We start from the raw sequence: 23,208 nt of genomic DNA, 5'->3' as shown, positions 1-23,208 counted from the left end.
TGCAGACTGCAAGAAAATACATTCTTTGCTATCTATAACATTAAAATGCTTTTAAAATCTGAAACTGCTTCTGGTACTCCCCGATGACTTAGCTTTAAAGACGTATGTTCTCAGATGCATGACAGTGCTTTAAATAAGCGCATGGCCAATTAACATGGCTCATTAGATGCATAATTAGCAACTGCAGTGGTATTATGGTTGCACATCTCAGCCCCATATATAGCCTCTATCAACATCCTGTGACAAGAATTATGCACATGTATGTTTGTCCAGCTTGATGCCAATCTGTCCCTTAGGAACAATGACATGCAGAGTCACTTTAAGATAAAGGCCTACAATTATGAAATTTTTCAGGGTAAACCTTCAGCACTGTCTAGCTTGCACGAGTAAATAATGCATTACAAAATCTTTTCATCAAGTTCCTTAGGAAGGACTGAAGAGTGTGAAGTCAGGGATCCTACCTAAAGCCTTCACTCCCCACACATTTCTGCTCCAAGAAGGCATCCAAATGCCAGAAAATTATCATCCGGAATAGAAGTTCACTTTGGCATCATCAGTCATCAGAGGATACCACCCATGGCACCATGGGATTTAAGAGAGAAAGTATGTTTACCTTGACAGATGACCATGCTACTTCAAGGCACATGGTAGTCTGACTCTTGTAATGTTACCAGGTACTCCCTCCCTTGCATCTTGGGTGCTGACTATTCCAAATGGGTTCAGATGGAAGTTATCTTAAATTAAAACTATGTTCAGTCCTAAGAAACAAGTGTTTTTAAAAAATAAAATGTCTTGAAAATACTTTCACAAGCATACAGAGACACTATGGCTTTAATCTTTTGGACTTAAAACCAGGCTTATCTGTATAATCTTGGAAATTAAAAAGATAAGTGCTTTAAATAGTGTTTTAAATTACAGAAATCACACATCAGCAAAGTCACACATCAGCAATAACACTTACATCATTACATTTGGTGTAAGTTTCAAGACAAAATAGTAAACCATCCTTCAATAAAATAATTATTTTTAAAATGTATGTTCTAATAAGAGGAAATAAAAATAATCTTAGAAGGTTAAAAAAAGGACAAACACTATTGGGAAAAAGAAATAAGTTAAAGGAAACAGGCTGTTATATGGGATTTTGGGTTACCTCAAGGGTTGGATTTGCATTTCCCTAGAATACTACCATAAATACTTCTTACTCATTGCTGGCTCCAGGCATAGCTGAAACTAGTACACTGATTACTTGAAACAAACAAGTCAACATCGCAGAATTCCCAGTTGTTCATTCATTTTATTGTTCTTTATTTCAGTGAGATTCTTAAGAGGAAGGAACGTGGGGTTGGACCACTAAATGCGGATAAAATCATAATATTTTAGAGTACTTTAAAAAGAAAGGAAATCTCCATGATGCGTTTATATTGAAAAGTCTCCTTTGTCCATGCATGATGTACTAGTGATATTCAGAATCGAACAGAAGAGGTGCTACATTCAGACTTGGGGACATCGCTATCCAAAGGAAGGATTCTCATGGCACAGACATTGGCTGTACTCATAGGTCAACAGCCTGCTTGAACTGTTCGTGACAGTGCTCGAACCCAGTCCTCCTCCCAGTCTAGTAAGATGATCACACACAAAAATGGGTGAAGTAATGCAGGTATACAAATGGATCGGTACTCCTATCAAAATACATAAACTTTACCTGTAACAGTTTATTTCATTCTATTGAAACACTGGCTAAAAAAAGTCTGGATAAATGCAGTATAATAAAGTCTGAAAAGGAAAACGTTATGATAATGGCTTTACAAAAATCTGAGATGAATCCTTGATGGACTTAATTCACTTGGTGGACAGAATCTCACAGACTTTTAAAAAAAGCATGGAAAATGATATAATCAGATGAGACTGTTAAGGCTGAGGCTGACATCGCATTTGCTAATGGGGCAGATTTGAAAGCATTTATTGCACAGGCTGCAAAAACTCGGACGTGAACACAGCTTCTGCATAATCCTCACAAACATCCTGCAGCTCTGCTGCCACATCACATAGGGCTTCTTCTGTTAGTTGCTCTGCAAGACTTGAGGGAGAGGGAGGGAAGGAAAAGGAAAAGGTTCTGAAAGTCAGATTTAAAATTCCAGTCATTCGTGCCATTGATATCAATGCTCTGATTTTAAAAGGCAAATGCTTGTGTTTTTTCATTCTTTCTACTGCTTAGCCCAAGGAAAGATCTAGTATGTGTTGTGTAAGATACCAGAAATTATTTCCTCAGTCCGATTCATAGCAAAGGACATACTTCAGGCTTAAAAGTGTTGAGAGATCTCCGTTGCTTGCTTTTTTCAAACTCTTAGATACTAACCCTGCTTTAGGAATAAGAGTTAACAAATTATGGTGCTCACCCAAAGGCCACTGAAGCAAATGGGAAGCTTTTTACTGACTTTAGCTATCACTTAATCAGGACTTAGTGAGAAAAACAAAGTTTAAGGAAAAGCGAGATGAGAAATTTAAATTTTCAGTGATCTCTGGACCACAGCAGATGTTACAGAATGGAAAACTCTTTTAATGTAAGAACACAATTGCCCACTAGCCTTTTGAAAACTTCCCTTCAGTTCTGTGTATATTCTAAAAATATCATAACGTTAGTCTTCCCAAGACCTTTTGAGCATGGCATAGGAGTGGTTCTTTTGAACACTGTGGGATACTGTTCTACGGAAAAAGATCTGTAATGCCCTCCGGTGGTATGACCACGCCAGTGACGCATGCTGGGCATCGGACTGCCGTTGTAGTTTGATTTCGGGTAACATCAGGCAAATGGCAGCAGTGGAACCCAGCTGTCAGGAGACATTCACTGCCATGTCATCCATCTGCCAACCCCAACAAGGTGCCAGTCCTCGCACTACCCAGCCTCACGCTAGTTATAAAAAGGTCAGAAGGCAGAATGCCAGCACTGAGAACTGACAAAGGCATATTTCAGTGGTTTAGTTCAGTAGATTCAAACACAGTGGTCTAACTATAGTTATTAAAACATTTGCCAGCTTATTCAGTTGGGCAAACCATCAATGCACGTAATTAACTTCACATGTGCAAGTCATCTCAGATATTGCAGAACCTGGTCCCGGAAAGGAAACACTGATGCAGATGTCAAATGTTGTTCAAATGAGCTATACCACTTATTTCAATGCCACTACATTAAAAATGTGTGCAGAAGTTTAAAAACTGTTGGCAATTAAGCCTGATGCCCAAACTGCCAGTACAGCAAATTATGGCAAATCATTTCATCTACAACCGCTGACGTTAGATTTTTTTTAATTCTTTCTTAATACTCCAGAATTTTCTGGTTTCATTTCTCTCCTCCCATAGTTAGAAGTCTTCTGATTTCCACTGTACAGTCGTGCCAGTATTTCTTCAGTTCTGAAAGAACAGGACTAGCAAGGTTCAAGTTCAGCCCATATTTCCGTGCATTTTTTGGGCTGGGACTTTACAAGACCAATAGGTGATTTCAGAAATGTATCATACACACTGAAAATGATTTGTAGGCAATTGCAGGCTATCACTCATATGATATCATAACCAGTGATATAATGTAGCCGCTCTACCTGTTACTGAGCACTTATTGAAGCTTCAGTGCAAGGGTGGGTATTTCAGCTTACATTGTACCCTGCCTGCTTTAGCAGACATTGAGTGTAACAAGTTTTCCTTGCCAGGATGTGAACAGCAGAGAGACTGTTAACTGCTTCTTCACCTCTTCTATTTGTACTAAGGGATAGTAAGCCACCTGTGTCACACTTCCCACAGCGAACTCCATGAAACATGAAGACTTGCGGAAGAGAAAGCAGTGAAATCTGCGCTAAATCCAGTTGACTCCTTTTAAAGAATATCTACTGTTCCATGATACATCAACTTCAAAATCCCTCAGCACAAAGATTAAAATTTGCTCAGTTATTTACAGCACTTTATTACTTTTCCACTCAGAAAAAAAAAGTTAATGTTGTTTTCCTTTCCTTCAATTTACCTGTTGATGACAGCCTTCTGAAAATAATGTTACCCTAAATTTCAGTTGGTTTTGTGGTACTACCATAGAAAACTGTGAAAAATAATCACTCCTCAGGACATTCTGCTCACATATCTTGTTTTATCCAACTACCTTAAAAATGAACACCAAGTACCGGTAGAGAAACAGTGCAATAGCCTACTGCTTCTGGCTTTCAATTTGGAATTTAAATGGTCCCCTCCCCAGTCCTTACCTGAATAGGGACAGAAAAACCTATTCATCAGCCCATACATTCACTTCAAAAACACAAAAGACAGTTCACATACCTCTCAGCAATCTGCCATGGATTGAAACTGCCTACTGCCTCATGGGAAATAAGCTTTAAGTGATGCTCGTATCTGCTGTTATAATCCAAGACGCTCTGGAGCATATGCTTTGGCACAGAGAGAGATACATAGCACTCTTTCTGTAGAGAATTCCGAGTCAATTGCTGCAGAATGTAATTTCTAGTCTGCAGCTTCTCCTCTGCTTCTTTGTTTTCATCAATATCACTGGAAATACACAATAGCCATTAAGCCAGAACTGGATTTTCAAGTACCTTTTTGATGGATCAGAAAACCTCTTCAAATAGTGACCATAATTTTCTATTATGAAAACACTATAATCAAGACACACAGCTCATATGCACCATAGTTTAGTGTAGGGATGAACAGTTCACTTACTTGCCATCAAAACGTTTTTCAAATAAAATGTCCATTTCCGGCTCTGCGTGTCCAATTAATTTGGTTATCTGAATTGGATGAGGAGATGTAGGTATTTTAGCTACTGATGCAGTTTGTTGTTCTAGAAGGAAGAAAATAACATTTAAAATTGTTCTTTAGAAGAGAAAAATTACATTTACTGCAGGTAAGTCTTCACAAAGATTTTTGCTTCTTTTAAGTGTAAGTCCTTCAGATAAGTAGAGTATTGATGGTGACAAGCCCCTAAAATCTAAATTCAATACAAGATTTCCAAGACCTCAGAGTGTGTTAAAAGCTGAGCATTTTAGAAATCCTACCTTGATGATAAATAGTTTGTTGTGTCAGTGGATACTTCTAGAGGAGAGATAGAATACGCTACTCTAAAACTAGTGTAGTCTATTAAGCTTGGTAGTAAATCCAAGATGGGAAAAAAATCCAACAAGATTTGGGCTAAGTCGTCACACGTCTTATTTTGAGATTTTCCAACTAGTGTAAAACAGTACATTAAAGTGATCAGATACTCAGCTTGGAAAAATCAATGCAGCTTCACTGTTGTACTCACTCAAATAGTAGGATAAAGAAGAGAGCAGGGGGATGGGAAAAACAAGACGCTTAAGTCACCCTTATTAGCATGCCACCATGGCAAACAGCATTAAAGTATCTATGCTTATGTATGGGAAACATCAAACTATTGTTTGGAATGTTACCTTTCATTAATGAACAGTTTCATACAGGTATTATTTAGGTCCCTCAATTAAAAATTTAATCTGATGTGAAAAGTTAGTTACATCTTTCATCTGAAGGACTTTACATGCTTTCTTTTATTTTCTATTCAATAAAAACAGGCAGGAAAAATGTGACTAAGGTGAATGGAAGCAACCAAACTGGTTTTTTTTCAAGGATTGAATACTTTTTGCTGAGGCACACTGGACAATGAATTCTGTACACAAAAATCCAGATTTTCTGAGGCTATAAAAATTAAACTTGCATGTATGCTGCAAGATCTAAAAACAATTATCACCACCACTTGAAAGGAACAAGGAAAGAGAAAAATCTTCTGAGTAATTTACTATCATCTCCTGTGTACGGCCAGAAAAACCCTAAACTGCAATGGATTCACTGCTACAGCAGTACTTATGTAACGTTTACTCTTAAACTCTAAGCCATATAAACTGAAAGTTTATTAAAATAAAGGAAAGAAAATGGGAGAAGCAAACTAGAAGATACATATCTGTTTGCTCCTGCCTAAAGTAAATCAACAGCAGGAACAAACAAGGCTGTCTCGCTGTACCTTACCTCAGCCTGTGCACTTTTAAGAATAGTTTTGAATTCATCAGCATGAAAATTATTACTGCTAGGTGTTTCAAAGCAATCCAAGTCAAATGAGAACACGCTACTGTTTTCAAGATTTAAGATTTACAGAATTTACCCAGTTCTTTTCTCAAAACTGAAGACAGGCAAGTCATGAAGAGCTTAACATGAAAACGAGTGACATGGCTTTTGGATACCTCAGAAAGTAAACTAGCTGTCTTCTGCAGTAAATCCAAGTAGCTTACATGTGAAGTGGAGTGTATGTACTTATGGAATATCATCTTCACTGCATAAAAATCATTACTCACATTTTGGCAGAAAATATTTAAGCTAAGGAATGACAAATGCCTAGAAAAGGGACAATATTCAAACTTAACATTTGATGATTGGAAGTATGTATTAATGATTCCTATCCTTCAGCTAAGTTGCACTAGCAGTGCTTTCCATCCAAATGCAGCACCCAACAAAGGCAAGTAAAAATGCCAGCCTGTTCTCAGAAGAAATCCTTCCACTTTAAAATACTTATTTTAAAACTCTATTTCAGAAACTGTCCTCTGGAAGAAGCACCTGTAGTATAAAGTGTGTCTGGGTAGTGCTATTTGATCACACCTATTCGAATGATTTTGATCTCAAACCATGTGGATTTAAAGATAAAAATTACAGGAAAAAAACAAGTTGCATTAAAAAGACACTTACCCAGTTTGTCTTCCTGGGTCCAGAACTCTGAATCATTGTATGCAATATGTGTGAATCTCCTGCGTACAGCCTCCTGGTATCTCTGGTTTTGAACACACAAAATTAATCAATCAACACATAGTTAGCAGTTCAGCTGTGATAGTTATCACCCAATAGGAAAGCAGGTGATGATCCTCCTTGGTCAAAGTAGGCTTATCTTGCCTAGTTAACATAACACAGAAAAGGGGTAGGGGTTTGAAATCACAGATAATCGTCTTGTTCAAAAATGCCATACTTGGTGACTCAACTAGTTGCCAGTACCATGGCAGCTCCTGCCATTTCACATCAACAGCAGTAAGCCAAACGACTGAAGGGTCCTCAAGCTGTTCCTGTCTTACCAATAGAGAATTCAAATGTATGCTTAAGTGCCTCATATAGATAAGGACACTGCACAATGTATAAACTTCATGCTTCCCACTTATGAATGGATCTCTAGAAGTAAATGGTACTGAAGTCAGTAATTCTAAGTCATGATAAATTTCACTGAACAGAAAGGTTGAAATGTGATGTGAACCAAAAAATGGAAAAGCTGACCAAAGCAAATTTTTTAAGAAAGCCATATATGAGAAAATTCAAGTCAAGTAAATGATAACTTTGTGAATATTTACATAGAAAGATGTATACATAAGGGCATAAACAACCATATACATCTGATTTCCCCATGTCACCCTGTAAAATATTGTGGATTGACAGAGTGTATTTCCTTGAGATGCTCATGCTACTAAAATACTAGGATCCTATTATCACAAAAATATGGGGGGTGGGGTGTAAAAAGAAATCATAAATATTCAAGTGCTTGCCAATTTGTGAGACAATCAACATAATTGTCATACTGATTTTTCCATTCACATATGATGATCTAAGTCACAAAGTCTTGAGGTGGGAAGCAAACTCAGATCTACCAACTCTAAAGCTAGCGATAAAAACCATTAGAGCAAATATTAATCTATTCTTACACAACATTTTGCTGGAAGCTCAAACTCCTTCCAAGTGTTTCATTTCATACACTGATCCAGTCAGACCTTGCTTCATTTAAGAATGTAGATACTGACAGATACTGCAACTTATGGACAGTAAACAAGAAACTGGCACCAATGAGACCAACCAAGAGAGAAAATCTTACTTCAATTTCTTCCATTCTTTGTAACATTGACTCCAGACTATGAGTGTCAACCACAGGCAGAGCCTCAGTCTGGAGCCTGCCACGCTGCTCCATACCCCACAGCTCCTGAGCAGTATCTTCCAAAAGATCATCCAATAGCTTATCACTCAGAATATCTGCATTTTCTGCAACCTGCTACTTAAAAAAAAAAAAAAAAGCAACACAAAAAATCACATGGCCAGTGCAAGAAATAAACAAAAAACCCCAAAACAGCTGTAAGAAAGAATGCTTACAAATCAAACATTCCTTACAGCAGCTTATGGAAATAATACAGTTGCCATTTCAACTTTTCCCTTCAATGAAAATCCAAATAAATTCTTGCTTTCCTTCCACTCATACAGTAACCCAAATATATAAAAACAGGTTAGCATGTTCCTACCAATAAAATCAACGGATATGGAACAAGGTTGCTACGCAACTATGTTCCCAAATGGGAAGACAATACTGTCACAGGTTCAGAGATCACCCAGGAATTCAAGAAAGTCAAGTGAAGGCCTTCATCTTCCAAAACGCTACACACACATTTAGCTTACCATACAGGAACAGTCTCACAGCAGCTCCAGGTGGTAATGAGTAAATATATAGGATACAGGCCACAGCCATAGGTTTCAGTTTTACCAATTAGCCATGGTATGACATCGCTATTCGTTTACTTGTATTATTTTGTATGAAAATATTTTTCCTCCCAAACAACTTTATACATTCAAGGCTGCATCAAGCAAAACATGTACAAGAGATGATGTTAGAAAGAGCTTTCTCATTGTTTCATACTGGACGTGGCTACAAACCAATACTTTATAAGGCATGCCCACACAATGACAGTTTTAAAGATGTGGCTTCCGTGAGTTGAAATTGCTAAGTTTGGGAAATCAGTACTATTTTTCCAGATGCATTCTGCTATACAGCAAAGTTAAAAATTCATCTCAAATGTCAAACTACTTTAATCTAAGACAGATAGAATATACGTTCTCAGTTGCAGGAGTTGAAAGGTGGGTTAAAAATGAAGAATCCTTCACATGACAGTTTGTTTCCAAGGAAAGATTGACCTTCTAAATACAACACAAATCCTCTCATGATAATCAAGCTTTCTGTATTATTAGTCATTAGTACTACTAGTACAAATTTATTTAAGTCATTAAATACAATATTTTAAGAATTATTAAAATAATCTTATCAAGTCTAGTCATGTTCAGTGTGGAACTGTTATGACCGTTCAAAAACAACTTAAAAATGCATCTACTTGACAAGAAGCTAACCAAAAAAGATTTAATGCAGCTTTGCCGAACTTCATCACAATAATTCAAGACCCACACATACTGAAATGGAGATATACTTGCAAAATGTCCAAAAGTGTGTTACTACATAAATATGACTTGAACTAAGTTGAAAAGAAACTGTGTTGCCCCTCTGTAAATGTTTAGCAAGTATAAACATCCTTCAAACAGAGCCATGAGTTTGACTGTACTACCTGTGTCCTGTCTAACAGAGGTTCTGAACATTCCCATACTGCCTTCTCATCTTTGTCTGCGTACTGGGTTGGAGAAGTACTTTGTGACCTACACAAAAAAGAACAAATGACAATGCCATTCTGAAACTTGGTATGACAACAATAATTTAAACCCCCAAACACATAAATGTACTTTTTGGGGGACTGGTGGGAGTGGGGAGAAGACCATATCAGGCTTGACACCATTTAATAGCTCTTCAAAGTAACTCATTACCTTAATTTTTGTATTTCTTTAATTTCTCCTCTGCTAAGGTCAGCTAAAACCTTCACTCTTTTTGAAGTTTCTGCTTCAAGCCATGGAAGTCTTCAAAAATAAAACAGTAACATAGAGGGTTAAAAAATGCACATCCTAACATCTGAATTTCTAAAATAATGTGATTCTGAGTATTACTTCAGAAAACTTGCAAAAAACTTTAGAGGGAAAACGAATACTGACTTCAAGATCATATAAGCCAGGAAATTTTCTTGAGAACCAGGGATCTTCAATTATGTTTCTGCTACTGGCAAACAGGCAACACCATGGCTATCTACAAATACTACACAGCGAGACAAGCTTCTTATCTTACCATGCATGCTGCCTAGTACAGATCTAGCAGCTGGATCTCCTGCTTCAACTGCCATAAGCAGGAGTCCCAAAGTAAACTAAATTTGGGGAGTCCTGGTCTACAGGATGCTCAGCATAGTTTAAAATAAATAAACCCATGCTCCATTAGTGGCTAGGACAAAGATAGACATATTGTTCTTCTGGAACAGGGAGTTAATACTTACATTCTTAATGCAGTGCTGAATGGCCATTCTGCATACTGTCTGTTTTGTCAAAGCCATGCCTAGCATTTTTTGGCCTGTGAGTCACAGACAATACTTGGACCTGATCCAGGAAAAAGCATAAAGCAATGGCTCTTCCCAGGCTGTATGGATGAGGCCACTACCTGGAAGTAAGCTGTGCCATGCCACTGGCCTTCGCAATCTGACAGCCAGGCCAAATCCACCCTATTTACTAGCACAAGTACAGCAGCATTTCCACAGGAAAGCAGGGCTAAAAGAGGTTCCACTAGATTGTGAACATACCGCCTAGGTGAAACATGTGGAGAGGCAGTGTTTGGAGGCACGCAGGGTACTCTGCTCTCCTTAATAGGTTGTTTGTTCTCCTTTAGCTGGAAAGCTATAGTTGTCTCTTGAAATCGGGCATGCTTTCCTTGAGGCTGTACCCGTCTTGATTTTAAAGATTTTGGCATTCCCTTAAAATGAACACAATCACGTTTAAAACATACATTCCAGTTGCTGAGTTTTTAAAGTATTTTGCAGGCTGCTTCAGAATTTGTCTTGAAGACACGCCTACTGGCTTTGTTGCACAGTTAATGTACGTGGAGGTTTTACAACCGATTCAAAGGGAAGTACTACTGTGCCTGAACAGAACGTATGCATAATCCTGCAACTATTTTTTTTGTAAACAGTCCCAATTTTTCCAGTTATGTTCTTCATGGGGAAAAGATTCCTTTGAAATTATCAGAATCAGACTCTACATTAACTCTTAACAAATCCAAATAGAAGGTTTCCACGGTAACATTTTATTCAGCCCTGAAACTATACTATTGCCATATTTGTATTTTCTACAAGGACACTTAGACTAGTCCCCTCAGTATGAATTACTGAAATGCTTAACTTTCCTGCTCACAACGCTCACTTTTAAGATAGATATGGGAAGCAATAAAAGTTACATCTATGTTACTGTATATTTCTGATCTGCCTTTTCAAGCTGAAAGTGATACTCTGAGGAAGGGGGGGAAAAAAAAGTGTTTTATAAGAACCCCCAACTATTTGCAAAATGTAGCACTTTGAAATATTCTTTAAAGAACTCATTTGTTTGCATTACAGAAGCCTTTTGATGGTTGCAAGGAGGACTCACCAGGAACCAGAATTTGTATTGTGAAGTTTTATAATTTCTGTAACCAACAAAGTCAAGCTGCCTAACTTATATCCTCCTACCAGCATTAGCACAACATTACTGCTGAGTGCATTTTTTGTAACAGGATGACCAATAAGAGAAAAATATTTCAGCTTTAATTTCAAGTTGAAAAATAACCATGCTAATTTCAAACATGAAATGAGTTTCAGCAAAAGTTTTCCTTGCTAATTCTGTTATTAGTTCTAGTTGCACAGTGTGTTTCCAAGGAACAGCAACACTACTTTCAAAAAACATTTAATAAAATAGTCATAACCACTAAAAATAATGTGGGTAGATAACATACTTTATGCCTCCTAGCTCAGAATAAAAAAATTGTGAGGAAGTGCAAAGTGTGACAGTGTCTTACAACATAGAACAAAACTCAGAGAACAACTGGAAGAAAGCATAAATTTTTTTATCACTTCCATACCTGTGATTTTGCAGGTAATAACATGCTTTTCTTCTTCAAAGGGCCACTTTCAAGGATGGGATCTTTTTTTACAGCTCTAGGGCGCACCAATGCATCTACGCTTTCTTGTAAAGTGGCATTTCTCTCTGGAGTGGGTGGGTCATTTTCTTCTCCGAATTTATTGTGCAGTGTATAAGTACAACTGTTTGCCTTCTGAACTGCTGAAACATTTGCAACATGTCAATGTTTATCTGTATCAAAAATAAAACTTTCAAATGTAAGTTGAAAGGGGCAAGAATCATCTTTATTTCTACACTTGATACTTCTGTTATGCTAGGGATACCTAATCATGAACTTTTAAGCTCTACCATAATTTTAAAAAAGTCAAATAAAAAATGAAAAAACCCAAACTTTTTTACTTCCATCAAGTATTAAATAAATTGTCTTTCTTACACTGTTTCAATGGACAGGAGATTTTGGGGTTTTGTGTGCATACACATATTTACACATATATAGGTATTTGAATACACATAAGTATGAAAACCATGGAAAGCCATATGAAGTCTAGGCAATGGTAACAAAACATGCTTTTTTAAGCAGCAAGACACATGGAAATAATTAGATGCTTGTCAATATACTGTCTCTCTGGACTGCCAAAGATTAATACTTCTCATGGAATTCTTCTCACCCTTACCTAGGCACAGAAAGGAATACTTACCTTATCTAGGGGTAAAAAGGAATACTTACCACTCTATTAAAAAACAGTATGAGATATGAGAAAGACACCCCCAAGAAGAAAAACAATTAATACAGATTATGTAATAATGTAATAAGCTATAATGGCTTTCATGAGGTGTCAAAATACTTCAGGTGGTAAACGGTAAATTACATCACAACAACCCGAGAAAGAATAAAGCCCATTTCTTCCATATATCAAGTAAAAGAATAATAAACTAAACCAACTCCCAATAGTTGCATGGCAAACTAGTAGTAAAAAAAACAAGTCTTCAAAAAAACCAGCTTAACTATCAGTTAATGTGTCTCTAGGTACTGCAACTCTGATTACTGTGCAGAAGACATTAACATTCGAGCTGGCAAGAATAAAACATAGCCAGCCCCCTTAAAAGCTGAGAAATTGCATAAACCAAGGAAATTCTGAGCCAAGGCTTCAGTGTATCTTTTCACTGTAAACCATTCATCAATAGCTTTGTTGGAAATTTGCAAAATGTCAGCAACTTTGCATTCCAAAATAGTATATTTATGCAGTATTATCTACATAGATACTTGGAAATATTCCGTATGCACCATTAATGTCAGCTCATAAACTGCCATTTAGCTGTACACTGCAGAAAAACAATCCAAATATAGCCCACAGTAAAAGAAATGGACAAAAATAGGAAGAACATGATCATAATAATATGAACAGGCATATAAACCTGCAGCAGGTCTATCATCTCAGGGAAACAGTTGAAAAAAAATGCACGGCAAGGCTATGTGAATCTGACAACTACATACGGGCTGTTACACACTTCTGACCAACAATACGTAACATACTGCAAAACTGAACTGCAGATGATAAGTTAACTGTTAAAAATGTATTTAATAAATTAAAATACAAACCAGTCAGGAGACTCCTGGCAGCTGGAGATTTTCTAGGTTCTTGCCCATGCTGTCCCTTTAAAATGAGAAGTTTGTTTTCTCCTTTTGGAGATATAATCTGTTTTCTGGCTGGAAACATCTTAGTGTTCCTTGGAGATTTGCTGTCAGATGCTGTAACACATTTCTTCACTTTTTGGGGTGTTTGTTTCTTTTCCAGCAGTGCATTCAGATCCTGCACCATATATTTACAATTTTAATTACTCTCTCAATAAACCTGATGTAGTAATAAGCAGCAAATTCAAGATTCTAAGTAGCTGGAACTTTTTTGGTGTGGTTTTTTTGTTTGTTTGTTTTGGTTTTTGTAGTAGTGATTATTCCTGATAGCTCATTCATGCAGAAGCTTCTTCATGTTATCAACTTAAATCTTAAAGAGAAAAAACTTGCATTTTCGTATTTACAATTGAATCTAGCAAATTAATTGCTTACAGCATGTTCAAAAAGAAACAGACACAAAGGCCACAGACAAAAAAATTTAAAATGCTCACATGACTATGGTAAGACAGACAGGCACTTCTTCCAATGCTAAGCCCAAATTTAAACAACTCTACCTCTTTTCCAGTTCCCAGGCAATTAGCACTGTTACTGTTCTCATAAGTACTTCAGAAGAGTAAAAATAACACCACAGCTCTTAAAACTAGAACAATATTTTAAGGAAAATAAAATATCTTACAGCTGTTGTATCAGTTGCTTTTATTCAAATTAATTAAATACTGGTTTTGTAATAGTTCAGGTTACACAGGTTCTTACTTAAAAAAATAATCTTGTAGGTAGGAACTGCAGCAGGAAACGTGAATCAGAACTTTTCTATTATACCAACAACACATTTTAAGATAACAGATATCACTAACAAAAGCCATTTGAAGGACACAGAGCTTCAGTAACTCTTGTAGCTACAACTTTATCTTCTGCCTGGACAATTCTGAACCCACCACCATGTGTGAGGCTCAGATGCTCACCACTAATCCTGATGACTAAAGCATGCATCGCAAAAGAATAAACACGTAACTTACACCAATGTATAAAATCCAATTCTTTCAGTGCTGAAAATGGCAAATTAATCAGAGCAACCGGTGCTTTGTTGTCACTGTCACTACCAGTCCTTATTCTACCAGGAGAGCCAATAAAGACAGGGAACAGCATCAACAAGAACCGCAGCAGGTGGCTCCCATGTTTAGGACGCAACTCTATTTTAGACCACCATTATTTAGGAACATAAGAAACACATTTATACATTATAAATGTGGCCTTTAAAAAAAAACCAACAAACTCAAAACAAACAAAAAAACCCAACAGGAAGATATTCTGGCATTTTGTGAACACACAATATAGTTTGCAGTCTCATATTTCACAACATCTTTTCTGCTTTGGCAAAACCAAAATTATTTTTCCTACCTCAACTTGCAATAAAACATCTATGATAATGTCAGAAATTGAAGAATCCACTTCCAGCTTGGCGGAACAGAGAGACAGTTGTCGAATGAGACTGCCCAGTTCCTTGTAGTGGGTAGGAATCTGCTGCTCTGTTTGATCTGTAAACTGATTGGCAAATGCCTGCAAGGCTCGTACAGCTCCTCTGTGTGCTGCTGCCAATCTGGATACAGCTTGAGACTGGAAGTATGGAAAATAAATGCTTTAATAGCTATAGTTTCTACAAATACTGATAGTATTCAAAGAATTGTTGTCAAGATTTAAGGGAGAAACACACAGGCTTGGGATAATTCTGATGGGTATGAGGCCACTTGTGAGACACAACAAAACTGGCATTTAAGTAATCTACTAAAGGTGCCACACAACAGTACTCCTATCAAGTATCATGCTAGCCTCAGATAAAATAGCCTGGTTGTAACATATTCTGATGTTTCTACTACCTATGCCAACAGAGTACTGTAGTCATGGGCTTGACCCTAACATACAAGAACTGCACAAACATAAAGCATTCTCCATCCTCCAGTTTTTGTTACAAAAGAAAATACTAGTGATGGAAAAGTACAAGAGAACACAAGGACAGTATCAGCCAAACAGTAGGCACAATCTCAGTACTATCTTTCTGAAAGATGCTGGGCCAAGAAGAAAACCAGAAAGGGGGCTGGTAAGACTGAGTGACATCAACAGGAAATCAAAAAAAGTAGTCAAATGTAGCACACAGTGTTAATCAGAAAAGGAAGTGGAATGAAGAAGGAATTAAAAGCCACATAAGAGCAGAAGACCAACAGCCTTCCTCTCCAATTTACTGCAGACAGGTAAGATCTGAGAAGAGGGAAGCACCAAAGGCAGTATCAGACCAAGCAAGACATACTTCTTGTGAAAATGAGTTGAAAGGTCAAGATACAACGAAAATCTCCCTTCTGGAGAGGGCTCAGGTGTACCCTACGCAGTCAAACTCAATTAGCTAGAAAACTTTATATCAGTGTAAGTTACTCACAGCCTGAAGGATAATTACATCTTACCTTTTTAGTATGTTTGATTTTATGAGGACTCAGTTTCTCTAAATCATCCTGAATTTCTTTTACCTGTTTATCAAGAAAGGAGGGGGAGGAGAGGTGAGTCAGTCAGAATTAGCTCCATGCCTATAAACAAATAATTAATGCCCGAGTGAAAGTCCACATTTTCCAATGGTGACGCTCCCCTCTCCGATCACACCATTCAAATCTAAATCAAGTTCAGAGATAACCTGATTGAATTTCTCTCGTTTCAGTTCATTTCTGTCAAATTCATCACAGTCAGCTAGCTACTATACACACCAATTTAAAACACTGGTTCCTACCTGTTGCTGGAGTGCATACAGCATCCGAGCTGACCGTGCAGCTTGCTTCTGTCTCCTAATACAAACTCGTTGCTCTTCATCAGGATCTAAAATTTCTCTCTCTTTCCCTAAAAAACATGAGGTTTAAAGTTTCATGTCTTAATTTAACCTGCAAAAATCCCGATTAAGCCACGATAAATAATTCAGCAGCAAGCCTCTTTCGTGCAGAACTAATACACAATGCATCACGTATTTTGCAGGGATCCCTTGAGCAGTAATGCAAGCTAGCGATTTCAATTCTACATCATGTTTCTATGTTGAAATTGACTAAAAATGCTTATCAATACAGCTTATTAGTTATAGTTTACAAAATCACGTGACCCCTTAGTTTTATTATAAAGTTATAGGTAAAGCACTCAAAGTGAGGAATGGTTAAACCCTGGCTAATTATTACAAAAGAACCAACACAGTGTATACTGGGGTTGGCTGGGATGGAGTTAGCTGTCTTCAGAGTCACCAATATGGTGCTGTTTTGGATTTATGACTGCAACAGTGTTCATGACGCACCAGTTTTTTGGCTATTGCTGAGCAGTGCTTTGCACAGCACTAAGGCTTTCTCATTTTTCAACTATGCCTTGCCAGCGCATAGGCTGACCCCAACTGATCAAATGGATACTCCATGCCATGCACAGCAATAAAAACTGGAAGGTTTTTGGGGGAAGGTTGCCATGGCCCACAGATTGGCTGGGCATTGGATCTACTTGTGGGAGGTAGTGAGCGATTACCTTTGCATCACTTGTTTTGGGTTTTTCTTTCTTCTTCATCTTTCCTTCCCTTACTAAACTATCCTTATCTCAACCCCTAAGTTTTCTTGCTTTTAATCTTCCTATTCTCTCCCTCATCCCACTGAGGGGGATATAAGCACAAGCATGTGGTACTTCACTGCAGACCGGGATTAGCCCACAACACTGTGACAGAAAGCACATTAATCATGCTACTTACTGTACATCCATAAATTAGGTGAGTCAGACTTGTGAAATTACATCTTACCAGCTGTTGCCCCCTTTCTTGTCACGGATAAGAATGTGGTTAATTATGATACTGTTTTTTCCAGCCTGAATATCTAGCCAATAGGTCTACAGACACCAGTATTTTTTCACCCACATTATTAAATAGCTACCACTAATTTACTATCATTACAGGTTGGATTGGAACTCACCATACTCAAGAGACATTAAACCCTACTATTGCTTAAACTGGTTAGCCATTCTAGTTTTTATCTACATTTGAAAAAAGTTAATGGTTCTCAAAAATCCAGAACTAAATATGGGTTCTAATCCAAGCCAAAAGAAAGAAAAACAAATCAACAAATGACTGTATATTTATATAACATAATTATTGTTCAGTCTTACACCTTTTTTAGTCAGTTCTTCAATTTTCTGGACATAGTTCCTCAATTCTTTTTGCAGCCGCCGGACTTCCTGCATAGTTTTACCTTCTTTTTTGTTCACATTTGGCTTGGGGTCTGGTCCTGTGTCATGGGTGGGTGGAGAGTCCAAAACAGCTGGTATTACCTTTCCCTCATTCGCTGTGTAAAGAAAAACTTTAGCGCCAGAGGCGGTAGTTTCCAGTTTAGAAGGCTGACTGAGTTTCTGCTGATATTTTGAAAGAGTTTGAGACTTCAGTGCATTTTTATTTTCTGGACTTGTGAATACTTTAGTCATGTGCTGGTGTGACTTCTGGACCAGCAATGGTTTATTGACAGCACCTCCAAACACTTGCTCTTCAAGATGTCTTCGTTTTATGTCCCTTTTGGCTAGTTGAATAGCCAATTTTAGTCTCTCCTCAGATACCACTGAAAACATGCCAGAGCTTCTTATGCTGGGGTCCTCACTTACAGCTAGATTTCTCTTATCATTGCATGCCTTCAGTTTTTCTATTACAATTGGACGGGGATTAGATAATCTGAGAGCCAAGTTCTCTGGAAGCGCAGGAACATTTCTATTAAACTGGAGCTGTACCAAAGTGTAAAAAAAAGCTGATGTTACACAGAACACTTTACACAGGTAATGTACCTCTAGCATGTAATAGCAAGGAAGATAGATCTTCTTTCATATTAGAATGCATTCTGTCATGATGGTGCTTCTTCAGTGTATGCAAGGCATTTTGTCCACTCAAACAAATGCCAGTAATCAGAATTATTTTGAATTAAGCATTTAGATAATCTTGTAAATAACATTAGGCACTTATCTGCAGCTTCGGATGGGCACCTTAGGAAGGGTACACACACTGAAAAATCTGCACCAAAGTGACTAGGCAATGGACAATAAATGCCCTTATAAATATTTTTTTAATAGTTCTTCCAATGAAATTAATGAGTTATAACAATTAACATTAGTAATATAAATGGGTATGATTATATCATAATGATTTAGTAAGGCATTACTAAATCTACAAGAGAGAAAAAGATGGAGATGCATGACGAAGGAGAAATGGAAAGCTGAAACATGGTAACAGAATAAAGTTTCCAGGGTTTTTTTTCCATGTAGTAAAGTAAGAGGTTAAAATAGCATATTGGTTTAGACTAGGATGGTGTTAAATTTCTTCATAGTAGTTTGTACAGTGCTGTTTTGGATTTGTGATGAAAAGAGCATTGACAGCACACCAATGTTTTAGTTACTGCTGAGCGGTGCTTACAGAGTCTCAAGGCTTTTTCTGCTTCTCACACCACCCCACCAGCAAGTAGACGAGGGGTGGGCAAGAAGTTGGCAGAGGAGACAGTCAGGACAGCTGACCCCAACTGACCCAAGGGATATTCCATACCATATGACATCATGCTCAGCAATAAAAGCTGTGGGGAAGAAGGGGAGATCATTTACAGTTACAGTGCTTGTCTTCCCCAGTCACTATTACACATGATGAAGCTGCAGAAATGGATGAACGCCTGCCTGCTGATGGGATGTAGTGAAAGAATTTCTTATTTTGCTTTGCTTACATGCACAGCTTTTGCTTTAACTATTAAATTGTCTTTATCTCAGCCCATGAGTTTTCATGCATTTACCCTTCCGATTCCCCTCCCCATCCAGCTGAGGGAGAGTGAGCAAACAGCTGTACGCTGAGCTGCCTACTGGGATTAAACCACAACAGACAGGTAAATATTTACAGATTTGGTTTCTGATCTATACCCATACAAAAGAACCGTGTCAAGATTATGTATGACAGTATCATGAAAGCAAGTATGCACATTTAACAAGGACTAGCAGGCTGAGGAAGTAGGTCATAATCTTCTTGATGATCACAAATGAAAACCAATTGAGCATCGCTGCAAAAATCAACTAATACCTGTGTTTGTAAAGCCTCTGTCTCATTCCTGTGTAGCTGGGCAGTGAATGCAAACGTAGCATCAGACATAGCTGTCTGGCTTGGCCTCATCACATCGGCTCAATGCTGAAAACCCCGTTATTTTTCCTTTGTTTACAATTACAACTGTGAACACAAAAAGAATCATAAGTTATTTCTGCCTCTCAAAAGCAATCCCTGGTGTCAATATGATGTCAATAACGGATAGTGAACCAACCTGAGGAGGCACATAGAAACAGAAAGCGTAATGCGTGTGCTCATACAGGTGGTACACAACACAGCGTACAATCCTGCCATTTAAGGTAAAACGTACAGTTTATAGCCTTCTTTTACATACCCCCATGGAGAGCTGAGGAGCACCACAACGGGGGGCGGCACACACCATGAACCCCACGACGGCTGCAGAACTTTCATAGCTATGGCTCCCCCGGCAGGGGAAAGGCACCGGGCCGCAGGCAGAGCCCGCGGCAGCCGGGCCTGTGCAAAAACCGCCAGTGTCCACGGAGCACAGGCCGAGGGCACGCTCGTACCTGAACTGCTTCACAGAGAAGGATTTAAAACAGAAGCGAAGTGCCTCCTTCCTCTAGGAATTAAATAGCGCTGCTAAAACTTTCTATCGCGACTGAAGTACAGGTGTTGTCCCTACTCCTTAGCTCAGCCACACGGACTCCCGTCCGGCCTGACACTGCCGGGGCGGCCCTGCCCGCCCGCTCCTGCGGGTCGCGACGCGAGGGGCGCCCCCGCAGCCCAGCCCTGTCGGCGACAGCCCGCGGCGGCCGCTTCTCCCCCGCATCGCCCTCAGGGCACGGCGGGCGAGACCGAGACCGAGACCGGCCCCAGGGTGAAGGAGGGAGAGGTACGCCCCGCGCCGGGACCTACCGTTCAAACCCGACCCTGGCAACCGCCGCCGCAGAGGCCACCGGGAAGTGGCACGGAGCTACGGGGCGCGACAGGGGCGCAGGCGGGGCGGGGCGGCCCCGCCCTTCCCTTCCCCGCTGCCGCCATGGGCTGGGAGGAGAAGCAGGTCCGCGGGTACCCCGAGTTCGCGCAGACGGCGCAGCGCTACCACGGCCGGCCCATCTTCGCGCTCTTCTGCGGCGACAAGGATGCCGAGGGCAGGAGCTGGTGCCCGGACTGCGTGAGGGGTGAGGGGCGCGCCGGGGCGGCTCAGCGGGCACAGAGGCAGCGCGGCCGGCGGCGGGGAGCGCCTTGCGCCCTTGGCCCTCGCGGGGCCTCCCGGCAGCGGCTGCACCACCCGGGGTCCGCGCTGCCCACCTGCCGCTCGGGCCGGAGGCCGCGGGTGCCCCTCCCTACCCGGCCCCCATCGGCGGGGACCGCGGGCCGCGCGGCGCGGAACAGCGCGGAACAGCGCGCAGCGCACCGGGTTGTTAGCGGAGTCTGGCGCAAAGGCCCAGCCGCAAAGGCCCGGCGCGGACCTTAGGATCGGTTAGCTCTCGTGCGGGTGGCGTGTCGAGAGGCAGAAGCGACCTAGCAGTCACTGCCTGGCCGGAAAAGGTGAAGGTGGCTCCTCAGAAAACGCAGAACTTTCTGGATGATACCTGCCAGAGTGCATACGGCAGCCGCTTACTGCTGTTCCGATAGGCTTTCAGACAGGAGACTGGTTGTTTTTCTTACTTGTTAAAGCAGAAATTGGCCTTTACTCAAAGACAAGTCCCTTCAGTGTTGAGCGTGCAGTAAATTCTGCAAAGCTTGTGGCTGACCAGGTGAAACAAAATACACATCTCTACCTGAAGCAGACAGAACGTTAATTAGCAGCCTTGCTGGTCAGAGTAGGTCTGTGGTGTGATTCTGTAGCGCTGTAAAAGTACTAACTACTAACAGATTTTAAAATTACTCTCTAGCTGAACCAGTTGTGAGGAAGGAACTTCATAACATGCCTGATGAGTCTGTATTCATCTACTGCCTAGTAGGAGACAGAGCCTAGTAAGTAACTGTTTTAATGCCAACAACTGATAGAACTTTGCTATTCCTGGACAGGACGTTAGTTACCATGTTGGAACAACTGACTGAACCGTCCTTTTCTGCAAGGAATGAAGCTATTTATTTATTTATTTATTTGAGTTTTGAGGTATATACCATCCCCAATATGAACCATCTGCATGCTTGTTCCGACAAGTGGGTTGGGGAGGTGCTAGGCAAAGACCACTGAATCATCCTTTTGAAGGAATTTTAACAGGCTAACTTCAAGCTGCACCACTACAAGCTGTGCTTAACTGCTTCTTCCCAAACAGCTGGAAAGATCCCAACAACGAATTCAGGAAGAACTTGAAACTAACAGGAGTACCTACACTACTTAAATATGGAACAGTAAGTCATCTATTATATGTTCTAGATATACATTCAGGTGGGAAACAGGCAGGAGCTTATGGCTATGAATGAATGCAACCCATGTTTTCTGATACCCTCTTGTTTAAAAACAGCAGACAATTAGCAACAGCTCTTCTGCTCCTACCCATGTACTCTTCCTGCCATGAATGGCTCCTGAAGGGCGAACCACTCTGCTTCCTGTGTAATGTTATCTATAATATGTACACTCAGCATGGTGTGGTTGAGGAGAAAATTCTTAGCAACATACTGTTAAGCTTCCTGAATTGCAGGTCCTCAAATGTAAAATAAAAATCCAAATGTTTAATTATGGGAGTGAAACAAGTTATATGCAGCGTATTCTTCAAACAGACTACAGCTCAAGCTTTAACTTGTGCATGTTATTTAAATTAGCAGTTACTTAGAAATGCTTCTTCCAAGGCCAGAAAATCCTCAGGCCTTTTTTAATGATTCTTACCCTTGCTTGCTCCGCACACTGCTCCTCCCCTTCCCAGAAAAAAAAATGCTGCAGTATGACTAATGTTAGTATGTTCAAACGGCTCTAGTCTAAAACACGTTTTTGAATTGCCCCTAAACCATCTTTTCTTTCAGCCTCAGAAGCTGGTTGAAGAAGAATGTTTTAAAGCAGAGCTTGTGCGTATGTTGTTTACTGAAGACTAAGTCCTCCAGTAGTTAATCATTTACGAAGATGTTAATCTCAAGTTATTTGCAGTATCTTTGTGAGGAATCTTTAACCTTTTTAAAAAACTTTCATGGTTAATTACTTCTGACTTGTCAAGATGAATGTAATTAAATTCTAGGTCCAAACCTTCCACTAAAATCTTGCAACAAAAGAATGTATCTTTCACATTCAAATAAACTTGAGTTTGCAAAGTCTTTTTTCAAAGTAACTGAGTTCATGTTATAACCTGAGAAAGCAGCCTGCAATGACTGGAGACTTAACTGCAAAGTTATACCTTTAATAGTGGGGGGTGGGGGGGGTATGCATATAAGAGAAATGGGAAAAACCTCCTTAATCTTCCTAAATCTGACTTCACATAACTGCTGAAGCTGTTAAGATAAATCTTCGGTGCCAAAGATGTTTAACGGCTTACCTGTTCAGTCTATGATAAGTTGAGGGCTGACAGTCTTAGTGTCAGCGATTACATGTTGAATGTGAACAGCTGTGGTACCTGCTCCTACAGGGATATGAAACACACCATGAATGTAGCATGAATATAATCTAAAATGTGAAAATTAATGTTAAGAACACAGATCTTGGCAGCTGTCAGGGATGTAAAGCTCTACCAGGAATAAAGGGCAA

General features: G+C 39.5%; 2 protein-coding genes across 10 annotated transcripts; one reads left to right on the top strand and one right to left on the bottom strand.

Moving 5' to 3' along the window:
* Window positions 1-815: 815 nt before the first annotated feature.
* KIAA0753 lies at window positions 816-20,580 on the bottom strand. 9 transcript variants are annotated; one of them, XM_080398045.1, is made up of 17 exons: window positions 20,439-20,580; window positions 19,542-19,685; window positions 17,614-18,214; window positions 16,221-16,327; window positions 15,904-15,966; window positions 14,849-15,064; window positions 13,418-13,628; window positions 11,819-12,018; window positions 10,512-10,681; window positions 9,658-9,747; window positions 9,405-9,492; window positions 8,902-8,985; window positions 7,898-8,071; window positions 6,736-6,817; window positions 4,711-4,831; window positions 4,315-4,539; window positions 816-2,077 (listed from the first exon to the last, which is right to left on the bottom strand). In XM_080398045.1, the coding sequence occupies exons 2-17, from the start codon at window positions 19,629-19,631 to the stop codon at window positions 1,960-1,962; spliced, it is 2,640 nt and encodes an 879-aa protein (XP_080254171.1). In that variant the 5' UTR covers window positions 19,632-19,685; window positions 20,439-20,580; the 3' UTR covers window positions 816-1,959. The 9 variants fall into 9 exon arrangements, with proteins under 9 accessions (XP_080254171.1, XP_080254174.1, XP_080254173.1 ...); XM_080398048.1 differs by having other exon boundaries at window positions 7,898-8,068; XM_080398047.1 differs by having other exon boundaries at window positions 11,819-12,015.
* Window positions 20,524-22,781, top strand: TXNDC17 (thioredoxin domain containing 17). The gene is made up of 4 exons (XM_080398293.1): window positions 20,524-20,704; window positions 21,422-21,503; window positions 21,812-21,887; window positions 22,497-22,781. Exons 1-4 carry the CDS (start codon window positions 20,563-20,565, stop codon window positions 22,563-22,565), a joined length of 369 nt encoding a protein of 122 aa, XP_080254419.1. The 5' UTR covers window positions 20,524-20,562; the 3' UTR covers window positions 22,566-22,781.
* The last annotated feature ends 427 nt before the right edge of the window (window positions 22,782-23,208 follow it).

This window comes from Falco punctatus, assembly GCF_963210335.1.
Source record: "Falco punctatus genome assembly, chromosome: 1".
Classification (NCBI taxonomy): domain Eukaryota; kingdom Metazoa; phylum Chordata; class Aves; order Falconiformes; family Falconidae; genus Falco; species Falco punctatus.
The sequence above is the reverse complement of the archived record's forward strand: the minus strand, read 5'-3'. Positions and strand labels throughout refer to the sequence as shown.

What these genes read in the sequence shown, in the direction of transcription:
- KIAA0753 (XM_080398045.1), bottom strand. Translation starts at nt 19,631, where the DNA reads ATGAGGCCAAGCCAGACAGCTATGTCTGATGCTACGTTTGCATTCACT. An exon ending in TGAAGAACTGACTAAAAAAG is followed by an intron (nt 16,328 to 17,613) that starts GTGTAAGACTGA and finishes CATGTTTTTTAG; the next exon opens with GGAAAGAGAGAGAAATTTTA. An exon ending in AAATCAAACATACTAAAAAG is followed by an intron (nt 15,065 to 15,903) that starts GTAAGATGTAAT and finishes CCATACTTCCAG; the next exon opens with TCTCAAGCTGTATCCAGATT.
- TXNDC17 (XM_080398293.1), top strand. Translation starts at nt 20,563, where the DNA reads ATGGGCTGGGAGGAGAAGCAGGTCCGCGGGTACCCCGAGTTCGCGCAG. An exon ending in GTGCCCGGACTGCGTGAGGG is followed by an intron (nt 20,705 to 21,421) that starts GTGAGGGGCGCG and finishes ATTACTCTCTAG; the next exon opens with CTGAACCAGTTGTGAGGAAG. An exon ending in CTAGTAGGAGACAGAGCCTA is followed by an intron (nt 21,504 to 21,811) that starts GTAAGTAACTGT and finishes CTTCCCAAACAG; the next exon opens with CTGGAAAGATCCCAACAACG.